The 23,158-nt window shown below is 39.6% G+C and overlaps 1 protein-coding gene across 1 annotated transcript in view; it reads left to right on the top strand.

The window, feature by feature from the left end:
* Positions 1-23,158, top strand: part of LOC107548756 (forkhead box protein P4-like) — a 132,610-nt gene that overhangs the window by 102,283 nt on the left and 7,169 nt on the right. Inside the window, exons 8-17 of the mRNA XM_016229597.1 lie at positions 87-182; positions 2,359-2,463; positions 7,931-8,018; positions 11,018-11,101; positions 13,735-13,886; positions 14,102-14,175; positions 14,559-14,635; positions 14,933-15,034; positions 20,949-21,070; positions 22,342-22,408. Coding sequence (XP_016085083.1) covers positions 87-182; positions 2,359-2,463; positions 7,931-8,018; positions 11,018-11,101; positions 13,735-13,886; positions 14,102-14,175; positions 14,559-14,635; positions 14,933-15,034; positions 20,949-21,070; positions 22,342-22,408 — 967 coding nt within the window. The remainder of the gene's footprint in view (positions 1-86; positions 183-2,358; positions 2,464-7,930; positions 8,019-11,017; positions 11,102-13,734; positions 13,887-14,101; positions 14,176-14,558; positions 14,636-14,932; positions 15,035-20,948; positions 21,071-22,341; positions 22,409-23,158) is intronic.

The following is a 23,158-nucleotide window of genomic DNA, read 5'->3' as shown; positions in this document are numbered from 1 at the left end:
GCGATAATTTAGCTGAGAGGTGAGCAGCTGTGTGAGAGCAAATTGGTCCTACTGTGGTGTACTCATACATTCTTTCCATTTTTAAGAGCAAGACTCTTTGAGTGGATCTCGTCCTTCACCAAGGAGTCCAGTGACGAGCATCTCACGCCTTATTCCAAAGGCACTCACCTGCAGAGCACTCAGTGAGTAACACACGCACATATGTATATACACACAGGGTTTACCTATCCATCTAAATGTGGATGTAACTTAGACTGCTATTGTTCTTATATAAGGGTAGTTTATCAAACCTACACAGAGCCGGCCCACCCTATACATACACACAAAGACACACTTACAATATGTTCATTGTGCAAATTAATAAAAAAAAAATATATATATAATATAAAATTTGACTGACTAATAAATGTTACATTAGCATAGCTATAGCACTTGTTTGTTTGCTTACTATAGCCTACTGTCAATTGTAAATTATTAGCTATTTATTATTAGCTGTTTGTAGTTGCAACCAGTGTCCAGATTTTACTATCTGCCTACCAACTGCAGATGATTTGAAAAAAAATTTATATTTATTTCTCACCATGAATCTAAAATTTGCATGCATTTTAAACCTTTTTGAACATTTAAATATTTGTTTGTTTTTATTTAGTTAGTTTATTTAGCTTTTTTTAAATATAGTTTATGTATGTATAGTGTGCATAACTATATAAATAAAAGCTCCAGCAAAAACGCTTTTAATCAACATTTCTGTTTTTTAATCAAGTTTTTAATCAAACTTTTGAGATACACTTATATGGTGCTGCAGTGTGTCGTTTGCAGCAGTTCTGTGGATCTTTTTATGTAATATGGCCATTTTTACACTGGTGGGGCCTCAAAACTACAGCTAAATAAACCCACACACACCAGCAGCACTAACACACACCCCACCCTTTCATGCTACGCGGACATGGCTAAACAGAAAGAAAAGTGCGCTATCCATCATGTTTTCTTCTAACACTGCTCTCCCTGACTTGGCCTAACACATTTACACACACAAACACACACACACGCAACTCAAAAGGGAAGAAAACTGTGCGGTGAGGTTAATACATGGCACATGTGGACAGTGTGGTTGCCAGTAGTTTGTAATGTCTAGCGCTCAAGCAGCTTCTGAATTGCGTGGGCCGTCCACTGCCAGCACATCTGATGAAGAGGAGGAGGGATCGTGTGTGTGCACGCCGCATCAGGAGGGCCTCATCTGCTAGCAAGCTGCTTTATATTAAGCAGTACTCTGATGTGGAATTGGGAAGAGTTCCCCAGACCTTCAACCACCACAAGCCACGCACCCCCCCAACAACCCCTTTAGCCCCGTGCCCATGCTTAGCAGCAGTCAGACACATGACGAAGGATTTTGTGGTCCCTGCCCTCACAAAAAAACCCAAGCTACATGCTAGACCGTGGCGGCTGGCCAGGCCTGAAATGAAAAATCGCTGGATGAGACTACTGGCGGGGGTTCGAGGCTGATCTGTTATGGGTCTCTACTGAAGCCAGGCCAGAGAGATCTGATCCAGACTTCTCGGCCACAGAGCACACAGTGGCTGTATCTCAAACGAAACAAGACCGTAGCATTTATCCTTCAGGCCCCACCAGTAGGCCCTGTCAGCACATCAGCAGCCACCTTATCCGTACATCTGAAGATCATCCACGTTCATTCATAATTAGATGGCGGCTTGTTGTTCCTGGCCGCATCTGAGGACATTTGAACCTGCGTTGTAGTGCAAGATGCTAATACAATGATATGCACTTACTATTGGAAGCCAGTCAGTCACAATTATGGAAAAGCTGTTGTTTTTTACATTTACCAGGTCCTCTCGAACTGGATTTGTTCAAAGCTTCATGAAGGACTGCCTCAAAACTATCGGCTTTCCTGGACAGGAAACGTTTCAGACTGTTTCCATTGCTTCATTGTTTTGTATTGGTCACATGTGTGTGAGGCTACCATGCTGACTGCCTGAAAAAATTGCAATAAGATCTTGACACCAATGGGCTGTTTTGATTAAGCAAGCAGGTATTTAGATGTTTTTAAAGAAGAAAAATATACATTATATATATATAACGGTTTCCACAAAAATATTAAGCAGTGCAACTGTTTTCAGCATGGATAATAATAAGATATTTTGTGAGCACCAAATTGGCATGTTAGAATGATTTCTAAGATCATGTGACATCAGCAAGAGTTCAGATGTTTTAAAGATGAGGTGTGTGATTTCTGTGTCAGCAAACAATTTTTTCCCTAAACTCTCCTACCACTTATGTCAAGGTTTAGTGTGATGTAATCATGTATAGTTCGACTAACCAGATCTTTTTTGTCTCTTTCAGCTCAACCCACGAGGAACACACGGCCTCCCACCCACTCTACGGACACGGCGAGTGCAAGTGGCCTGGCTGCGAAGCGCTCTGCGAGGACATGGGCCAGTTCATCAAGTGAGTGACATCTGTCCATCAAATCCACTTCACAAGCATGTAATGTGCTAAATTCATGTCAAAGCTCGTAACTCGAGCCCCGCCCCCCGCCGAGCAGCAAAACATTCATCATTGCCTGCTGCATCCCACAAAACAAGTCTCTGGCTGTTAGCGTTACCCTCTGTCAATGCACATTCATCCTTTTTCCGATGAGCTTGCAGATCACTTAAACTAAAGGCCTTCTCTTGTGCTAAAGTGAGTGTGGGGATGAGAGGAAAGGCAATAAGAAAGCCAGGCGACTGACAGCTGTGTTCAGGTGTGATGTTTGAACAGACAAGAGACGAATGAATTCCACAGGGATGTGGGGGGTGCAAGGTTATTGCTGGAGAGAGCGCGAGACATTCACCAGTGCTGTGGGACTGTACTGGTGTATGAAAAAAAGAGAGCTAACGCTTGATAGACAGGTATTTCACAGTCACAGAACACAATCAAAGTAGAGTGCCCTCTGTAGAGCTGCAAGCAAATTCATAGTAGATCACAGATTTTAAATGTATGTACACACCATTTGAACTTTATATTAATCAAAGAATCCTGAAATCCTGGTTAGAATGCTTTCTGAAGGATCATATTATGACACTGAAGACTGGAGTAATGGCTCCTGAAATTCAGCTTTGCTGAAGTTATTTTAAATGTAACAATATTTCACAATATTACAGTTTTTCCTATATTCTTGATCAAATAAATGCAGCCTTGGTGAGCATAAACACTTTTTTCACACATGCTACAAAGCAGGTCCCAAACTACTAACAGTACTAATACTAATTTTAAGTATTACTTAAACTATAAGTTGATGCACTAAAGGTAAACTGACTTTTCATACCTTTTGGGCCTGTTAATTTCTGAATTCATACTATGACCGAGTGCAAAAACTCCATAATTGAGCTGTATGGTTTTCGCAAGACTTTTCCCAAAAGTGCCAGCTTAATACTTTTGCACAGGAAGCTAGTTCACACATGCCCTGCAAGTAACCATAGAGACAGATGTTCTGTAATCTTCCTGTTGACCTGTCATGTGTGTGTGTTTGTGCGTCTGATCAGGTAGCTGCCCACAGCTCTTCAATGCTGTCAGAGGCCGATTAACTCCCTGCTCCCATAATTCCGCCTCTCTATCCCTGAGCGCTCCACTGCTGGGTCAAGCAAATTGTTTTCACGCTTCGTTAGTGGTTTACTTAATTAGCTAATTTACAATTAGAAGCTTTTGTTTCTTGAATACAAGCAAAGACATCAAAAGGAGGCTCCCTCCCCTCCTCTATCTCCCTTTTCCCAATCTTCTTTCTTCTCGCCATCTCTTTTCTTTGCGTGCGTGTTTGCCAGTTTGGGGTCTTTAGGGATGCTGGGGGGGCGAGAGGAGATAAAGAGAGGAAGAGATCAGACAGGGAAGGCGATGTAAACAGCCCCATTGTCTCTGTGTGTTAAAATAATGAGACTTCACAGTGGAAAGTCCTGACATGTCCGCCTGTCGCAAGAGGGTGAGCTAGACTGTTGCTGCTGCCGTTGTCCCAGCGGGCTCGAGGCTCGCAATGCACGTTCTCTCTGCTGTTTATTTTCTCTCTCTCAAAACACCTCCTTTGATTTCTGGCAGGTCAACGCCGTCTCTTACAGTAGCCGGGTGTTCTTGTCCGTTAATGAGTGGCAGTCACATCCCTGCGTGTTTATTTCCTTTGACGAGATGCTCGGCCCTCACATTGTCTTTTGACTCCAGAGCTGTGCTTCCTCGAGGGGACTGCTGTATTGACAGGCCGGAAAGATGTATGTAAATTTCCTCCAGTCGTCTCTGGCGACGGGGGAGAAGAGCGTGTTCGGTGCACGCGGACGGGAAGCACGTATAATGGTCGCTGACACACACATCAAAGAGCCAGAGAGTCTGGGAAAGTTTTAAGAGTAAAGCTGTTGTTTGGTTGCACGGTATCTCATTTCACGTAGCCTCGGGGCAAGCGGAGAAGGGGGGAGAGGACGTGAGATAAGAAGGGAGGGGGTGACAGATATTACCGTCAGTGCCGTGCACCATGGCCTAGTCAGAACTCTTTAGTCATCACTAAAGACAGGAAGAGAAGAGTCTCTCTCTCTCTCTCTCTCTCTCTCTCTCTCTCTCCTTCTGTTCTTTTTGTCTATTCTATAGCCCCATCTGGCAGCCTGCCACTCATAGTAGGAAATGAGGCCCACATGGAATCAGTGCCCGCTGAACGAACGCCCGCCATTCACACAGATCTACACATTGCCCTTGCCCCATGCATGTTCAGTTTGAGTAATTTAATAATGCTTTCAGCTTCCAATAAGGGGAAGTTCACACAATGTGTCCTTTTTTAAATTGTTGGTCTATCTAAACACGCACTAGATGGATGTTTTTGACTGTCACGCAATGGTTTTTAAACGGTTGAACTGTTCCATTAGGGAGACAAATGTACAGAAAACATTTTTGCATTTAGAAACACAAGACGAAGGTTGATGATTAGTATTGTTATTATTTAAAATTGTATAAATAAAATAAAATAACATAATCATCCTGGCCATAGCTAAGTGCCTCCTTTGAGATGAAATAATTTGCAATTTGCTACTGTAAACACACTAGTGATACTTGCTCCTCACCCTGTTTCTTCTGATTGGTCCAGTGTTTCGAAATTAACCTTGATGTGTTAGCCTGCATGTCAACAGTTGAACTTCTTATAAGTTGACTTTGTGTCATGTGGTACTCAAGCATGAGACATAGAAGAAGCAGTGAGACATGGTCAGTGGTCAAGAATATCCACCTAGCAAATGTTAACATAGAAAAATATTAAAAAGCAGTGCAGTTTAACGCATAAAACATGTCCGGTAGGAACTACTGAGAGTGTAATACTCTCAGAACTTTTTAACACCATTTTAGAATTTTTAAAAATCCTTTTCACAGAAATCAGTGCAAGAAATGCTGAAAAAGTCTCGTCAGTTTCATCTGGACACTTTTTATCCCTAGATGAAATCTGTCTCTTGTTTTCTCTTTTTAGCTAGTAGTGTGAGAATGATAAAACACTCATTCACTTTTAAATTAAATTTTCATCCTGTTTCTCTCTTGTTCTATTTCACACACTCAACTCAGCTCTACTCAATCTGAGCTCTTTAATGATGTTCAGTTTTCTCTGGCATGCCAGGGCGACATGTGTTAGAGTACTCAAATCCTTTGTCGGGGCTGGTTTGTGACTTTTTTCTGTGACTGTTGTAAATGCTCCTCAAATCCCTGTTGGGGTGCAGGGAGTAAACTCTGCCTCATTGTCGGGTCTCTCGGAAAAACGCTGCTACTGTTTATTATGAGCCATAAAACTTGTGGTCTGTTCCTTTATTCAGAAAAAGAGAGAGACGGGGGTGCAGAGGGAGAGTAAGATGAGATCATGTTTTTGTTATTATCATCATGTGCTTGCGGGGAAAAATGTCTATCTGCGCCTAGATTAGTTGAGTGGGTGACATCATTGTTTTTGTTTAATTTCTCATGAGAGAGCGAATGCACACCCCTCTTTTACTTCAGTCGGACAGTCAAAACGGTTGTTGTATGCGACGGGTGTTGTGGAGATAAAGCTGGCCAGGATCCTGAGGCTGAGTGTGTATTGCGAAGGTTAAGATTCTGCTTCTCACACACTTCCGTTTGCCGCTCTCTCGCCGTGTGGGACCAAAACACAGTGGGCCGCCCCTGACAATGAGGAGAGTGCAAAAAAATGCAGGAATTCCCTCACGAATAAAGGTGTCAGATGAGATTGACTGCACCAATATTAAAATTCCAGCTGATATGATAAGCTGAGAATTGGCTAATAACTGATAATTGGGTGATAATACAATTTTTCCTAAATAAATAAAAATTTTAAAACTAAAATCAGGTGATTTAAATGCTACAAGTGAATTTAGGCATACTCACTACATTATGGATGTTAATTTTGAGATTAAAGATTACATTTATTTGTGTTATTAAATTATTTATATTTTTAAAGATTAAATGAAATATCTAATATTGGCCAATACTGATAACTTTCGAATAAAAAGTCTAATATAAACAGTATGGCACCGATATATTGTGCATCCCTAGATTATATTTTTTAGCCTGAAAGAAATATATAAAGTAATCCTCAGGAAGATTTTGCTTTACAACGCTTCTAGAAAGGGAGCATTGTGGTTCTTCTACTCATATCTTCTATAATGTGCTCCTGTGACCCCTGACCTCAAGAGTCATTAAACCTCACCAGGTGTGTGGTTAGAAGGTGGGAGGGGCTCCTACACACCTGGAGAAGATGAATGAGATCATCGTTTGGATATAGGGATGTTTAATGGATTATAGAATTGTGTTTAAAGGATAAAAGAATAAAGGATAAACTTTATTTGTCCCCGAAAGGAAACTTGTCTTGGGCAAAGTACTACAGTGTTGTTCTGAACAGACAATAATAATAAATAAAACAATTAAAAAATATACATAAAAATATAAGTGTATAAGTATGAAATGTAAAATATGTTCAGTGCAAAACGCTGTAAAGTGCTAATATGCTATAGGTGCGTTTATATGTGTGCAGGGGTTCATTTGTGTGATTTCAAGCGTGGGAAAGTTGTAAATAAAATGTGTGAGATGAGACAGATGGCGTAAAGGAAAGATCCAAAATTACAGACCCCAGAGTCCATCTTTGTGTCCAATCTGACACCGTCCCTTAAACTTCTTACTTTTTTACTTACTTTTTGATTTAGCTTTCTCATTTGGTTGTCAGCCCTGCATCATCTGTTTGTTTTGTTGTGTCTTGGAGTTTTGTTTTGGTTTGCTTCATAAAGAAAACATGAATAACTAAGGGCAGAGCTCACCCATCTGAAGCAGTGTTTGATGAGTAAAACAAATGAAGTCATCTCCAGGTGTTTTTTCCCCCTTTTCAACTCCCACTCAGAGTTCATGGCCTGCGGCACTTTCTGACAAAAAACAAAACCGTTTCCAAAATAATATTCCACTCCAGCTGCATTTCAACTGAATAACAGATACATTAGGACACTCATTCAGACCTAATATAGAGAGACATTCATGTCTAATATTATTTTCATCTCTTTCAATGTGTGACAATAAATACAAATACTTTTCATTTCTCAAAAATACACTTCAGCAAACAGCATGGTCACATTCCTGATCTCTGATGCACCAGTGACCTCTGTATTTGGATATAAGTGTGTGTGTGTGTCGTCAGGACGTGACGCCCGGGTATGTAGTGTTAACACTGTAGCATACTGTAGCACACAAACTGCGAGACAATCCCAAAACGCTGAGACACAGTATGTGTGTGTGCACTGTATCAGGCAGGTCAGCGACAGGGTTTGTGGCAGATGGTCCAAATATGCTTACAGATCTCCCTCTGGGAGTTTAGTTCGGGTCGCGGATTGATCTAGTAGACTGTGTATCAGGATATGTCATCACATGTTTGCGTTTCTCTCTCTCTCAGGCACCTGAACAGTGAACACGCCCTGGATGATCGCAGTACGGCCCAGTGCAGGGTCCAGATGCAGGTCGTTCAACAGCTGGAGATACAGGTGGGATGCGCGCACAAACGCAAAATCAACATTTCTCTGAAAATCTTGCAAATGCAATATTCAAGCTGCCTGACTACCTCTCTTCCTGCGTTTTCATTTACATTTATGCATTTGCAAGATGCTTTATTCAAAGGGAGTGCATTCGGTGTATACTTTTTGGCCTCGTAATTATGTTGCAGGTAATTGAGTCATCAGTCTCAACTTTAGTGGATCAAGGCAGAATGTGAGTTCACAAATATGGTGTATCGATGCTGAGATTTGGTCCAGAATTGTTTCTCATACAAAACACTCTCGACCAGCTGGCATGATTTTCTGCCCATTACATGCCACATGAGTTGATAGAGATCACTGGAGCTTGTAAAAGGAAGAGTGATGTAGAGTGTGGGTTTGAGAAAGAGGCCAGAATATCTGCCTTTGATGGATCCCAATTAGAGAGATTCCCAGCACCTCTCTCATCCCTCATGCCGAGGACTCTAGGCAAACCACTTGTCAAATTGACAAAAAAGACTTTATTAAGTATATTTGTTTAAAAATGTATTTAATATAACAGTGAAAATTAATTGATTTGATTTCATTTAATTTTTAAGTGGCAGTCCCATTATAATAAAAATAATTATTGTGCAGAGTAGACTTTATTGATATTTGAAATGTGTGTGCAGAAGTCCAAAACGTTTCGCTTAAAAAAAAAAAACAAACAAACAAAAAAAAGCACTTTTTGGTATAAATTTGGGAAGAATTTGGAGGAATTTCCAATGTAAGAGAATGTTCGAACAAGTAATGTAAGCTGCATTTCATTGTTATCATAAATGTGCTGTGTTTAGTGGTGGACGATGTTTTATTGTCCGTGTGAGTAATTTGTTTGGAGGCAGAGACTGTCAGAAGAGTGTCTAGTGACAGTTAGGATTGGCAGACACTGACAGGACATCGGTCAGGCACATTAGGTTGCATTAAAGAGACCGTTAGCTATGGGGGAGCTGCTCGCCCTTCTCAAACACGCCAAACTAAAACGCAGGTCAACTAACCTTACTGCGCCTGCAGCTGTGAAATTCCTCTGCTTTTGGAGCTGTAAATCAACATCGCTTACAAAAAACACATCTCCTGGACGGGCTTAGATTGAGATGAGCACTTCAGACCCTCCAGCTTTACATGGCAGAACAACTTCCCATCATCACTGCCAGTCCGACAGACCTGGTAATTGGTCAGCTTCCCTTTTCTTTCCACGCCACCTCCCCTCCATGTTCTCCATCGCGTCTCATTCCCAAAAATAAACCCCTCACAACAAAGCTCTTTCAAAAAACACTGCCCTGCCAGGCACGCAGGCAGCGAGCTCACTTTGTTGCCCGCAAAGAGCGTTTAAACACGTGTCCGGATCGATGCAGGGGTGATGAGAAGTGACAAGAGAGTCAGTCCACGTCCAAGAGGATTTCCTTTCACGTCTACCTCCGTCCTGTCACCTACTCTGCCCCCAACTCCCCCACCGCCCCAGTGCCAACCCAGACCAACCAGAACCACCCTTCGCCAACCTGCTGTCTCTCCCAGCATACCAGCTCAGTTTTTCCACTCTTTTTATTACCAGGCTGACCAGCATGGAGCAACCCCTCATTAAACACACATATCAGCTAATGGGTGAATAAACAGCCCAGATCTGTGGATGACATCAGCAACACCGGGCACAGCCGCAGAGCACTAGCACAACACAACAACAGTTTAATCGCATCCTGAGGTTGATTTTTACCACTCACATTTGATTAAAAAAAAACAGACCAGTAAGCATTATTAGACGGTGGCGTTTGCTAAGGCCTCCATCATACTGTAATTGCCATCACTCCTATTTGACCACCCTGAAGCCTTAGCATCACCTACCAATGCCCAGCAACCATACATAATACCTTAGCAAGCCTATAAATGCCGTAGTAACCACATTTTCCTGACTCAAATTTTCAGGAGATTATTTTTAGAATATTTTTAAATTTTAATTTACAGTCTCCAATGAGCAGTAAAATGCAACAGTCTGTGTTTTTTTCCGTGTGAGAAATAGCACTTTTAGTGCCCCTAAAGTGTATGGTGGCAGTCTTGGAGCGTTCAGTGTGTCGCCCCCTGATTAAGAGGGGCTGGCTGCCTCCACATTTTCTCTAAATGGCAGAAGGAATGTCAAACGAGGACGAGTGTGGTTACAGGGCAAGTGTCTCTGAATGAGACGCAGCAATCGAGAGAAAGAGGGAGAGGGGAAGAAGAATGGTGAGAGAGATATTTTCTCTCGGAGGTATCAAGAGCTGTGAAACAGCATGTCACATGTGAGCTGACTCAGTTAACAGGCAGAATGCAAAATTATCCTTACAAGAGAATATCTAAAGTCACTCTCTCCTCCCCTCCACGGCGCCCACAAGAGCGCCATACTCTATGACGACACTCTGTTTTTAATGTGCTGTATTGGCATTACAAATAATTGTACACTTGTGCTGCCAAAGCTTTAGTTCAAACGAAAACAGTATTAACAGTAATAGTACAAAACAACATACGCAAATTAAGGAAAATTAGACAATATTTTTAGGCATTATAAAGTTAAGAAAATGTTTAATTAAAAGCTCTACAATTGTTTTTTTTATTGTATTGTATTATTTTTTTAATTTATAGATATTTTTACACATTAAATGTTTATTTTTTTTACATTAGTATAATATGTTTATTAATATTGTAACAAATGTAAAGTAACAAATGTATTTTTGGTATAATATTTTTTTCTTGTTATATTATTATTTATTATATTATCAGCAATAAGGGTATTGCTGTGTTAGGTAGGTTGGTTGGATGTTTTGATGGCACCTCAGAATATTACATTTTTGGAAAAATCAACCTTCAAATGGCTTACTTATAGTTGTCATCGCATATTAAGCCGGAAACATGAAAAATATAAACATTTTACCTTTACATATTTGCTTTATGTAAGAAAACAGCTTTTTTTTTTTTATTAAATATGTGTGTATACGTGTGTTCTCTAGCTGGCCAAAGAGAGCGAGCGTCTGCAGGCAATGATGACCCACCTGCATATGCGTCCATCTGAGCCAAAGCCTTTCAACCAACCTGTAAGTTCATAACCTTCAACTTCTACCACCTCGTTCTTACTTCCTCTGTTTTGATTGTGTGTCTTTCTGTATTTTTTGCATGAGAAGTAACTGCTCGGCACTGTGTGATCAATGAATCAACTGTGTGAGGCACTAAAGAGCGCTCTCTGTTGGAGAACAGAGGAAGTTCTGGTTTCTTATCTGCCATTATCTCTGTGTGTGTGCTTGGATTGTATTCCTAGAGAGCAGCTAAACTCTATAGTCTCAATGCAGACTTATACGCTTACCTGTTCAACTTATCCTTGCGCTTTACAAAAGTAATAAATCACTTATTCAAGCAAGCCATTAAGCACCTTCAACTCAAGTGTGATGATGGATTCTTATAGATCGAGTTCTCTTCGTAGCAGCTGGTCTGTTTTCCTCCAATCCACTTTTGAGGAGTGTTTGTGTACTTAAAGATGCTTGTATTTATGCCACAGTGTAAATGAAAGTGAGTGTTTTGGGCTAAACTTACTAGATATTCCACATTGCTGCTTCATCCGCAGCCATCACAATGCGTTTCTCCCTCAAGCCACCAGCTGCCTGTGCAATTATTAGGAATCTAATGAATATTTCATGCTGAGATTGATGAGGAGTCTTATTAAAATACGAAGATGTTGAAATTAATTGTCAATTAGAAGTGGAGTGTCTTAATTTGAAGGGATATAAATGAAGGCGGAGGACGAAAGTAGGCCACGTCTCCTGTTTGGAGACAAATTCTACAGATCAGCTGCCATTAGACGGTAATGGGAAACAGCAACTGGGCCGGGCCGAGCAACCTAGACGGAATGAGGGAGAGAGAGAATGACAAAATTATAATTGTGAGTGTGATCAAGAGAAAGAATTAGCATTAAGTGGTAAGGGTGAGCATTAGGGTGGAGTTTAGCACAAACACGTGTGTGGCATTGACCGCTATTAAGATTGTTGGGTGTTTGGCACAGCAAACTGGCGCGGCTGCAGCGTTAATTAAGTACCTGTTAAACCATTTTGCTCTCCTAATTACTGGAGATGGGCCAGGTTGGCTCCTGTGGCAATGAGAATGGAGAGAATAGAGGGCTGGCGCTGTTTAATTCGCCATATTAGCTTCAACCCCACTATGCCCGCCCCTCCTCTCGCTCGCTCTATCTCTCGCTGCTCACACGTGCACATGATGGTTTTAATTAGAGCAAAACAAGCAACCCTGAAAAAGACTCCCTGAGCGATAGGGAAAGCTGTTTCCTAGTACTCCTTGCCCGTCGAAGCTAATTGGGCAGAGCAGGGCCACAATGAGGGCGGGTAACCGCAAGTGTTGTTTGTTGCCAGATTGTTGTTTTACCCCCTCCTACCATGTATCGCTTTGTTTTTGCTCCTCTTGTGTGGCTTTAATTGCAGACATTGTGTCACGAGGAGCCTCGTTTGTGTGTGCGCGTGCCCGCTTATATCTGAGAAACATGATTTGCGGGGTGCTTTGTTTGAATTTCACCGGGTGAACAGGATCATCTTATAATGGAGTCACTGTGCCAACTGCTTTTGGCATGGATGTGCTGGCAAGGATCGCAGGATGTATCTCACAGCAGGAGACCAATGACAATTTGAAGATGATTATATTTCCTGGTTGGTAATTGCAATACTGGAGATTAATGTACACCACAAAGATGATGTGAATTAGAATTGAGGCTGCGCTGAGACTTAACGTGTGCCAAATAGAGGGAGAAAATCATTTATGTTTTGCGCTGTCATTGTTTTGTGCTATTTCTGGTATTATGTATGTACATATGAATGTATGTTTTTGTTAGCAAAAAAAAAACAAGCTAATAGAAGTAAACATTTAATATTATGTATAAAATGCAATACAATATTTCCTCTTCCTGAACATAAAACTTACTTTAAGTTTTAATGATTTTTCCCAACAATTACCTGCATTATACACATAAAGAACCTTATAATTTTATGAAATTTGACACGTTACATATATACTACAAATATTACAAATATTGTTTTAAATATAGCGTTATTTATTGTATATTATTTACAATAAGATGTTTATTCAAATATTACATATTATAAATACAATATTTATTATATTTATTATAATATGTATTTTAAAATATTAAATAAATATTATTATTATTATAAGTAATACCAACATTCTTGCAATTGGATAATAAATATTTTGATTTTTTTGAGTGAATTTCGATGCTGTGTATGTCTCGTTTATAATGTTACAAAAGATTTCTATATCAAATAAATGCTGTTCTTTTGAACCTTCTATCAAAGAATCCTGAAAAAAAAAAGTGTCATGGTTTTCACAAAAATATAAAGCAGCACATCTGTTTTTAACTGTTTTTAGCACCAATTTAGCTTATCAGAATGAATTCTGAATGATCATGGGACTCTAAAAATTCAGCTTCGCCATCACAGAAATAAATTACATTTTGAAATATATTAAAATAGAAAAAAATATTTTAAATTGTAATAATATTTCACAATATTACTGTTTTTACTCTTATTTTGTACTCTTTAGTGAGCATAAGAGACTTCTTGAAAACATTTATAAAATCTTAGCGACCTCAAACTAATTTTGATTGGTCATTTTTATTGTAAATATGTTTTCAATTTTGTTCCCTCTCACCTAGTTGAACCTGGCCTCTAGTGTGCCGTTGTCAAAAAGAGAAAGTGAGGGGTTTCTTGAGGGCTTGCCTCATCCCCCCACCTCTGCCGCAACTCCCATCACCCCCATGAGGCAGGGACCCTCCGTCATCAGCTCCTCCAGCCTGCACGGAGTCGGGCCCATCCGTCGGCGCAACTCCGACAAGTTCTGCACCCCCATCGCTTCAGGTCAGTGTCCCTCCATGCAAAATCTAACTCATCATACTCTACATATTGACTTCCACAACACTGAAATATGTATGAATAATTATGGCTGATTTTGTGTCTGTCTGTTACAGAACTTGCACAGAATTGTGAATTCTACAAAAACAGGCAGGGACCCTCCGTCATCAGCTCCTCCAGCCTGCACGGAGTCGGGCCCATCCGTCGGCGCAACTCCGACAAGTTCTGCACCCCCATCGCTTCAGGTCAGTGTCCCTCCATGCAAAATCTAACTCATCATACTCTACATATTGACTTCTACAACACTGAAATATGTATGAATAATTATGGCTGATTTTGTGTCTGTCTGTTACAGAACTTGCACAGAATTGTGAATTCTACAAAAATGCTGATGTCAGGCCTCCATTCACCTACCCCCATGAGGCAGGGACCCTCCGTCATCAGCTCCTCCAGCCTGCACGGAGTCGGGCCCATCCGTCGGCGCAACTCCGACAAGTTCTGCACCCCCATCGCTTCAGGTCAGTGTCCCTCCATGCAAAATCTAACTCATCATACTCTACATATTGACTTCCACAACACTGAAATATGTATGAATAATTATGGCTGATTTTGTGTCTGTCTGTTACAGAACTTGCACAGAATTGTGAATTCTACAAAAATGCTGATGTCAGGCCTCCATTCACCTATGCCTCCCTCATACGACATGTAAGTCAGCCTGTGTGTGTGTGTGTGTGTGTGTGTGATGTAGAGATCTGGACTGTCCGCTCTTGCTCCAGTACACTTGAGTGAAGTTCAAAGGTGTGTGCTGGTAACTAAGGATTTATGCGCATCTCTTAGCTCAGTGTCAGTCATGCTGAAACGCACAGCACTATCCATAATGCACTACCTGCCCGTCTGGAAACAGTCCATCAGCTAATGTCTCACTAATAGCAGCCATTTGAATCACCTCTTGACACTTGCTCACTTTCTCTCTTCCGCTCTCTCTCGGCTTTATTCAACCAGGCCATTCTGGAAGCCCCTGACCGACAGCTGACTCTAAACGAGATCTATAACTGGTTTACACGAATGTTCGCCTATTTCAGGAGAAACACAGCAACATGGAAGGTAATGTCCCGTTAAGTGAAAAAGTCAATACATTTTGCACCATAGACGTCTATAATACTTGAAGTAATACTTGTTAGCATTCCTATTCATCGCGATGGCAGGTGCTTGACTAACACAGGAACCACCTGAAGTATTATACACACGTTGAAAAGTTTAGGCTCAGTAATATTTTTTTAAAGATATTAATACTTTTATTCAGCAAGGATGCATTCAATTGATCAAAAGTGACAGTAAAGACAATTATAAAATTACAAAAGATTTTTATTGCAAAAATTATATTTATCAAATAATCTTGGAAAAAAATGTATCACAGTACAGATGTTTTTTTAATGCGGTTTAATATCTTGAGCATGTATTTTTGATAAAAAAAAAGCCTTCTTGAGCATAAGAGAGAAAAACAAACAAATTAACTTGTACTTTTGAATGGTAGTGTAAATTTCATTATTTACATATTGCTTGCAAAAATCAAGACGTTTATCATAGACATTTGCTAACCAGCTTAACCCTGACCCGTGGTTTTGCACCACTAAAGCCAATTTTTGACCACCAAAAACAGTAAATGTAACTCCTTTGAACTAAGAATGAAATATTGTTCTGCAGTTATTTGATGTTTTTCATTTTTATGATTTGTGTTAGACTTTTTTGTTTAGTTTTTATATGCATACATTTTTGTTGTTAAATAGTGAACAGTTTATTCAAGTATTTAAACATTTCACAAAGTTTTGTCAGTAAACTCTGTTTGGATAGCTTTGTGAATGTTTTATCTAACATCATCGCAACCAGCCTCTGTACCCTAAGTTCTAGGAAACTGCCAGTCTACTGCGGTCACAATGTTTAGAAGCTCTGGCTAGTCCATGCTTGCCTCCTGGCAATGAGGCAGAAGGGCTCCTTCTTTTATAAGTCTCTCAGAGATAAAAACAGAGCAACAGACGCAGCCCATTGTTCAACACGACCCAAACAACAATAAATCCTCCCTTCTTGCCAAGGGGTACAGCGGGTACAACAGAGATACGGCCTTCTGTAGAGCTCCAATAACATTGAGGTTATTAATGACGCCTGGCATCACACAGACAGCCAAGTTACGACCTGGCCATTCCCAGATCTGTTTTTCTTTGTTTTTTTGGTGTCCTGATGTGCTCTCCTTATTGTTTTGATTGTGTTATGTGGCGTCGGCCTGCCTAATGGTGTTTGGTAAGTGGGAGCAGGAAGTTCAAGTCTGACTCATTCAAGTCCATTTCCTTTGCACTATGTGCTATAACTTTCACTAAAAAGTGTCAAAAGACCCCCCTAAATTCAGTGATGCATAAATCAGTCTTTGCATAGTCAAATGGCTGCCTGCTGTGTGTGCATGTGTATGCATATACCAACACAGTCTGTGTTTTATCAGTCCATGGGCACGTAGCGTTGTAACCCTTATCAGACAGTTTAATTTGTACCGGTTGATTAGCATGCGCCCCACTGGTCCGCAGCCAGTTCTGTATCAGCTCTGCATCTCCTGACCAGCTCCGACATGCAACACTCCACTGGATCCCACCACAGGAGCGCAGCTCTCCCCTGAGCGCAGTACCTAGTCTCTATGAACCAACTGCTGTCATCCCTCTTCCCTCGTCCACCTGTGTGTTTTCGAACCCTAAGCTTTGATGTCCAGTCAGCTGCTTTAACCACACGACTCTCGGTTTCATGTCACCCAAGGCTAGCTGATACTAGACGTGTTGCGTGTGCACATTGTAATCTCATAATAATATAAAGATAACACTTCAAGTCAAGTCAAACTTTATTTATAAAGCACATTTAAAAAACAGAAGTTAAACCGAAAATATGTATCATTTAAGACTAATGGGGGAAAAGGAATAAATAATAATAATAAATATTATTAATATTCTACATATTATAAATAATAAAAAATATTAAATATTAATAAATACAAATATTATTACAAAATATTATATTATATAATAAAATAACAATTAAAACAATAATAATAACAATAAAAAACTTTTTACTCGATAACCATGTTTAACTTGGATTACATGTTTATGTTTGTTACAAGTTTAACATGTTTATGTTTAACTTTTTAAATTTTCTAAACATACCTTTATTCCTTGACATTTTAATAAGCAATATTATTAATCAGTAGTAGTAAGGATTCTGCTAATAATAGTAATAATACATATGGTTAATATTCTACATATTATAAATTATTAAAAAAAACATTAAATATTAATAAATACAATTATTTTTACAAAAAAATATATAATATGTAATAATAAAAAAAAAACTTGGTTTACATGTTTGTTTATGTTACAAGTTTAACATGTTTGTTTGTTTAACTATCTAAACATACCTTTATACCTTGACAATTTAATAAGTAATATTATTAATTAGTAGTAGTAATGATGCTGCTGCTAATAATAATAATAATAATCATCATCATCATCATCATAGAACTAAAATACTAAAATTTAATAGTAATATAAAATTACTTTTATGATATTGTAATTATTATTATTTAAATATTATTACATCTAACTTAACCATGTTAAGTTTTTATCTAAACTTACATTTATGAAATTTTGCCTCCAGTCCCCCCTTTCTCTCTCTCTCTCTCTCTCTCTCTCTCTCTCTCTCTCTTTCTGTCCAAAGTGAAGAGCAGAGTGGTCATTAAAGACCTGGGCCGACCATGTAACCGTCCCATTTAGCAGACCATCTCCCCATCACCCTGCTTAGCCATTAGTTCACCCCTCAGAAAGATGTGCTAATACATCCCTCCCTTCCCACCACCTCCCACCCTCCCCCTCTCCCTGTGGACTAGGAGCTTGGAAAGGTGCTGTCAGGCCAGAGAGGAAACGGACACCGTGAAGAGTAGCTCGCTTCCTGTCACTCAGTCTCCTCATTAGGCATTCACATGGCCTATAGCCTGGAGCCTGGAGCCTGGAGCCTGGAGCCTGGGCTGAGGAGGTGCTGCCCCACATTCAGCCAACACTGGCCCAAGGCTCATTTGTGTGCCTGAGCCTCTGGAGGGGAGAAAGTAGGGAGAGAAACAGAGAAGGTGAGGTGAGAGAGGGACCCAAGGAGGCTGAGGGCATCGAGACAGAACAGCGGGCTAATAGTCTTGAACCGCAGCGGCACCCAGGAGCAGTTAGTGAGCTTAGCCAGTGAGAGTTGAGGGGAAGGAGGTGAAAGTGGCAGGAATATCTTTAATAACTCATTTTACTTTTATGAAATTTAACAATTAATGGATCCATCTTCTTTTCCTCTTCAACCAGTGCCAGATCTTTTTTTCCCTCCTATAGTACCTTTTCACACTCTCTCTCTTCTTTTTATTTTAATAACTGCACATTCTCACTCGTCTTCCTCTCTAGCCAGTCATTTGGCCCGGTATTAAATATAGAAATGGAGATGCATGCTCTCCGGTGCTCTTAATGGCCATCTATATTTCATGAAAAGTCAGGTCCAGAGAGTAGGGGAAGTCATTGATCAGTTAGAGGGCGGCTTTTATTCATAAGATGGACACCAGCTGGGTCATTCTGCAAAACCGCTGCTATTTGTGTCCCTCATAGGCATATATGTAAAAATTAATTTAACAATGAAGAGCTGATGCTAACTTTTAGTAACTGTTACTATACACATTTTTTCTACAATATCTCCTTGCTTGTTAGCAAATACAAATTCATTTTGATGAAAACATGTTTATGTTTATGCACCGAAAAATGTAAATTTAATTTTCAGCATCATTACTCCAGTCTTCTGTGTCACATGGTCCTTCAGAAATCATTCTAATATGCTGATTTGCTGCTCAAGAAACATTTCTTATCATTATCAATGTTAAAAATAATTGTGCTGCTTAATATTTTTGTTGAAACCATGAGACGTTTTTTTCCAGGATTTTTTGATAAATAGAAAGTTCAAAAGAAGTGTTCATTTGAAATTATAGTATTTTGTCAAATCATAATTGTCTTTACTGTTACTGTTGATCAATTTAGTGCATCCTTGCTGAATAAAAAGTAAATTCCAAACTTTTGAATGGTAGTGTATATATAATGCAATATATATTTTGTATCAACCTTGATTTTATCCTTTTTTTAAAGTAATGAACTCTTCTATTAATGCAATTTATTAACCCCTCAATACATTTTTTGTCTCAAAGAAAGTTTAAGTACTTTATTATCAATCAGGAAAAGACATCCGTTTCATAGAATGAACCAGCTCTAAATTTCTCTAGATTTCTCAGCACACACACCTCCTGCATTTTTATTTTTTTTTGGCTTATGGAGATGTTACGTAGCAGGGTCTGTCAGCAGTTTGTATAATTCAGTCTTTCATTAACTTCCCCATTGCTTTTCTGAATTTCACAGTAGTAGTTTAACTAATGATCGTGTATATAAAGTGGGGAATATTTGTAACCCACACTGATCATTTCTCTAGGCCTTGTTCTTTTAAGGAATATTAAAAGCTGATTTTTGTTCACATACTCTCCTCCTCAGTGGAGGATTTATCCTGGTGTCTGCAGGAAGCATTTCATTACGCTTGTATGTTGCTACTTTCTTTTGTATAAGGCCACAAGTATCTAGATTGAGTATCTTGGTGTCCTAGGTAAGCTGTGTAGTTTTTAAGCCCACTGTGCCTGAAGTTGACCCATATTTACTTTCTTAATGCAAGTCCCTGGTCCTATGAGCGATTCAGAGGTGAAATAGCCTTTTGTGATATTTAAAAAAAACGAATAACCTGAATATCCAGTTTCACTCAGAAATTGCAGATGTAAAACAGGTTGTGAACGCAGTTTCAAACAGTGCTGTACATTCACTGCCGCAGTTCATTTCTAGGATAAAATGGTGGCCGTAGTGTCGTCCCTCTTCATGTGGATGCTGTCAGAAAAGGAACCGAGGCCAGTTTGACATCCGCATCAAGCGTGCAATCTTTCTAATATAGCCGCCACCCCTACAGTCACTCATTCACACACACACACACACACTGCCAGGCGGGCATTTTGTTTATGTCTGCAGAGGCTGACCCCCTTTAAATTGCTGCTAATGTTTTAACTGGGAGAATTAGTCTTTCATCACGGATGGGAATGCAAATAAAATCGGTGAGGTGGCAGGCTGAAATTGGGGTCATACTCATTTGCAAAACTAAGCATCATCACTCCTGCACGGGGAAATTTATTCAAAGGAGGGAGGCCTCGCCTGATTATGGCACTTGTAATTATGGTTAGGAGTGATTCCAGCATCAGCAGTCCCTCCCTCATGGATTCAGGGGAAAAAAAGAGAGTGCGTCGGAAAAAATACACAGGATTTAATTATACACAAATTAAAATTGGTAATGAAATTGGGCATGAACAAACTACAAATAGCAGATGAAAAGGAAGGGGTCTCCCTTGGGGGTGTTATTCTAGATAGTGGCTGATTAGTGAAATTTAAAATAAAAAAGCAGGGGGTGGGTTTGCTGATGGTGGAGGGGGGATAGTGTGCATCGTTTCTTATTTTTTTGCGTTCAAAGATGGAGGTTTTTTTTTTCAAACTCCCACTGTTATGATGGTGTGGCACCACATTGTCACATCCCCTCGGTTGAATGTGCACTTAATTGGTTGTGTGTGTCTGTGAGATGGTGCGGGCGGGAGGGGGACGGGTTCGAGATGGAGAGATACGCTCAGTCGGCACGTCTCTCTCTGAGCCGTGCAATCTTTTGTGCTCATCATCACGTGCACTCTTTTAATTAGAAACCAGGTATAAGATTTATGCCATTATTAAAGGCTGTTTATATCAGACCTCGATATAATTGCATTTCCAGCAATGACAGCGATGCGGTCACGATTCTGCTTAAGATACCTACGGTGTCGAGTCGTGGCTGGAACGAGAGACTGACTGGCTTCTTTTTGCTCTCTGTCTTCTCTGTATGTCCCGTCACTATTACCCAGAATGCTGTGCGCCATAACCTGAGTCTGCACAAGTGCTTTGTGCGGGTCGAGAACGTCAAGGGTGCTGTTTGGACCGTGGACGAAGTGGAATACCAAAAGAGGAGACCACCAAAGATGACCGGGTATGTAGACTCAGATTGGTCATCTTTAAAGGGATTGTTCACCCAAAAATTAAGTTCTTGTTGCTCCAAAAAATGCCGTTGTCTCCAAAATTATCAAAAAAATTATCATAAAAGTAACATAAAAAGGTCTATACGACTCATGCACCATGTTCAAAGCCTTCTGAATCTAATCCTATTGCATTTATGGTAAAAACTGGCAGCTGTGTTTGCCAGAAATTTACAGTAGAAAAAAAAAACAAGACAATAACGAGATTCTTATATTTCATTATGTGATATAATGTTAATATACCTCTAATCAGAGTAAGTGCCTGTCCACACAACATGACCAATAGTTGTATATAGATGGTGCACAGAGTCATACTGTACACATAAAGACAATTGGGAACACACATGACACTAAAATAATGACAAAAAACATTAACATGAAACATTTTACAGGAAAATAAGAAGAAAGAAAATTATTTATATACAATACAATACAATATTGATATCATTGATGTCAAAATAGTTGTGCTACCACTCTTGGCTTCCTTAAGAATGCCTGCTGAAACCTCCTGTAGCTTTACAGACTGAAAAAGTAAGCCTGTCTGAAATCATACTAGTCACAATAACCTGTGAAATTCTGGATTAAAACAGCACTCTTTAAGTGAAGAAAAACAGGCTTTAGTCCTGTAGCAAAAGTGTAAGCTTGTATGTCTGCTCTGTAAGTGGGGCTATAATCGTTATTGGCATGTATGATTACCTTAATGGGCTTCCCATCATTACCCTATTACTGACTCTCTAGTCAAAAGCACAAAGGTCTCTTTTGTGCCTCGCCTCCTTGTGTTTGGCAGTATGTGTGTGTGTGTGTGTGTATGCGCCTGTGTATTTTTTCCGTCTGTGTCTACACTGTTTAGGGTACATTGTGAGCAGATGCACTGCAGAAAAGCATGCCTGCTTGCATTTGTACAAACAGATGTTACACAGCGTCTCAAGCTCTGCCAAAGAGACGACGGCAAATTACCCAGCCGACGGCCTGCGTGCCAGATTTCAGCCCTGTAGCGCACAGACACAAAAGCGAACAAACAGTAGTGTGTGTGCACTATATGATGTGTCAGAATGCATGTTACTCTCCATTGTTTAACTTTTCTATTTATCTCTTGTAAATAGAATAGTGCCTCAGCATTTTTCACGGGTTTGGGAGTGTTTTTTAACACACTCTTTGGTCAGATGTGTTTTGTTGTAATCCACACATGTACTTAATCACCCTCTCTCTTTCTTCTCCTTCTCAGAAGTCCCACTCTCGTGAAGAATATGATTACTGGGCTGGGATTTGGGTCCCTGAATGCCAGCTATCAGGTGAGTACGTGTGTGCCTTCAGTACATCAAATCGACACCTTTATGCATCCATACACACGCTCATCAGCATTGAAAATTATGGGGAAATGTATCCAGCTAAAATTTAGATTTTAGAAGTCAACACAAATAACATTATTTATATATATATATATATATATATATATATATTAATTTATTTTATTTTACGCAGCACTGTAAAATATTTAATCGGTTACATATTGCTTCTGGGTTGAGCAAGCCATAGTTCCTCATATATGAGTGAATCATTCTTTTGAGTTGGTTCTTTTCAATGATTTGGTCAAACTTGTTAAATCATTCTGAATGATTCGTTAGCGAAGTGGTCTGAATTAGAATGATTTTTAAATTCCGATTATCACAAGCAACTTGAAAGTACAGGGTAAATAATGAAATATTGAATTGAGATATACATTTTTCTAGTTACACTATGCCCTAATTTTTTGGGCTAAATATTACTCTCAGATAATGTCAATATTTTGATTGTCTGATTTGTAAGTTCTTGTTGCTCCAAAAAATGCCGTTGTCTCCAAAATTATCAAAAAAATTATCATAAAAGTAACATAAAAAGGTCTATACGACTCATGCACCATGTTCAAAGCCTTCTGAATCTAATCCTATTGCATTTATGGTAAAAACTGGCAGCTGTGTTTGCCAGAAATTTACAGTAGAAAAAAAAAACAAGACAATAACGAGATTCTTATATTTCATTATGTGATATAATGTTAATATACC

Source organism: Sinocyclocheilus grahami, unplaced genomic scaffold (genome assembly GCF_001515645.1).
Source record: "Sinocyclocheilus grahami isolate Dianchi unplaced genomic scaffold, SAMN03320097.WGS_v1.1 scaffold2.1, whole genome shotgun sequence".
In the NCBI taxonomy this organism is placed as follows: Eukaryota; Metazoa; Chordata; class Actinopteri; order Cypriniformes; family Cyprinidae; genus Sinocyclocheilus; species Sinocyclocheilus grahami.
The sequence above is the reverse complement of the archived record's forward strand: the minus strand, read 5'-3'. Positions and strand labels throughout refer to the sequence as shown.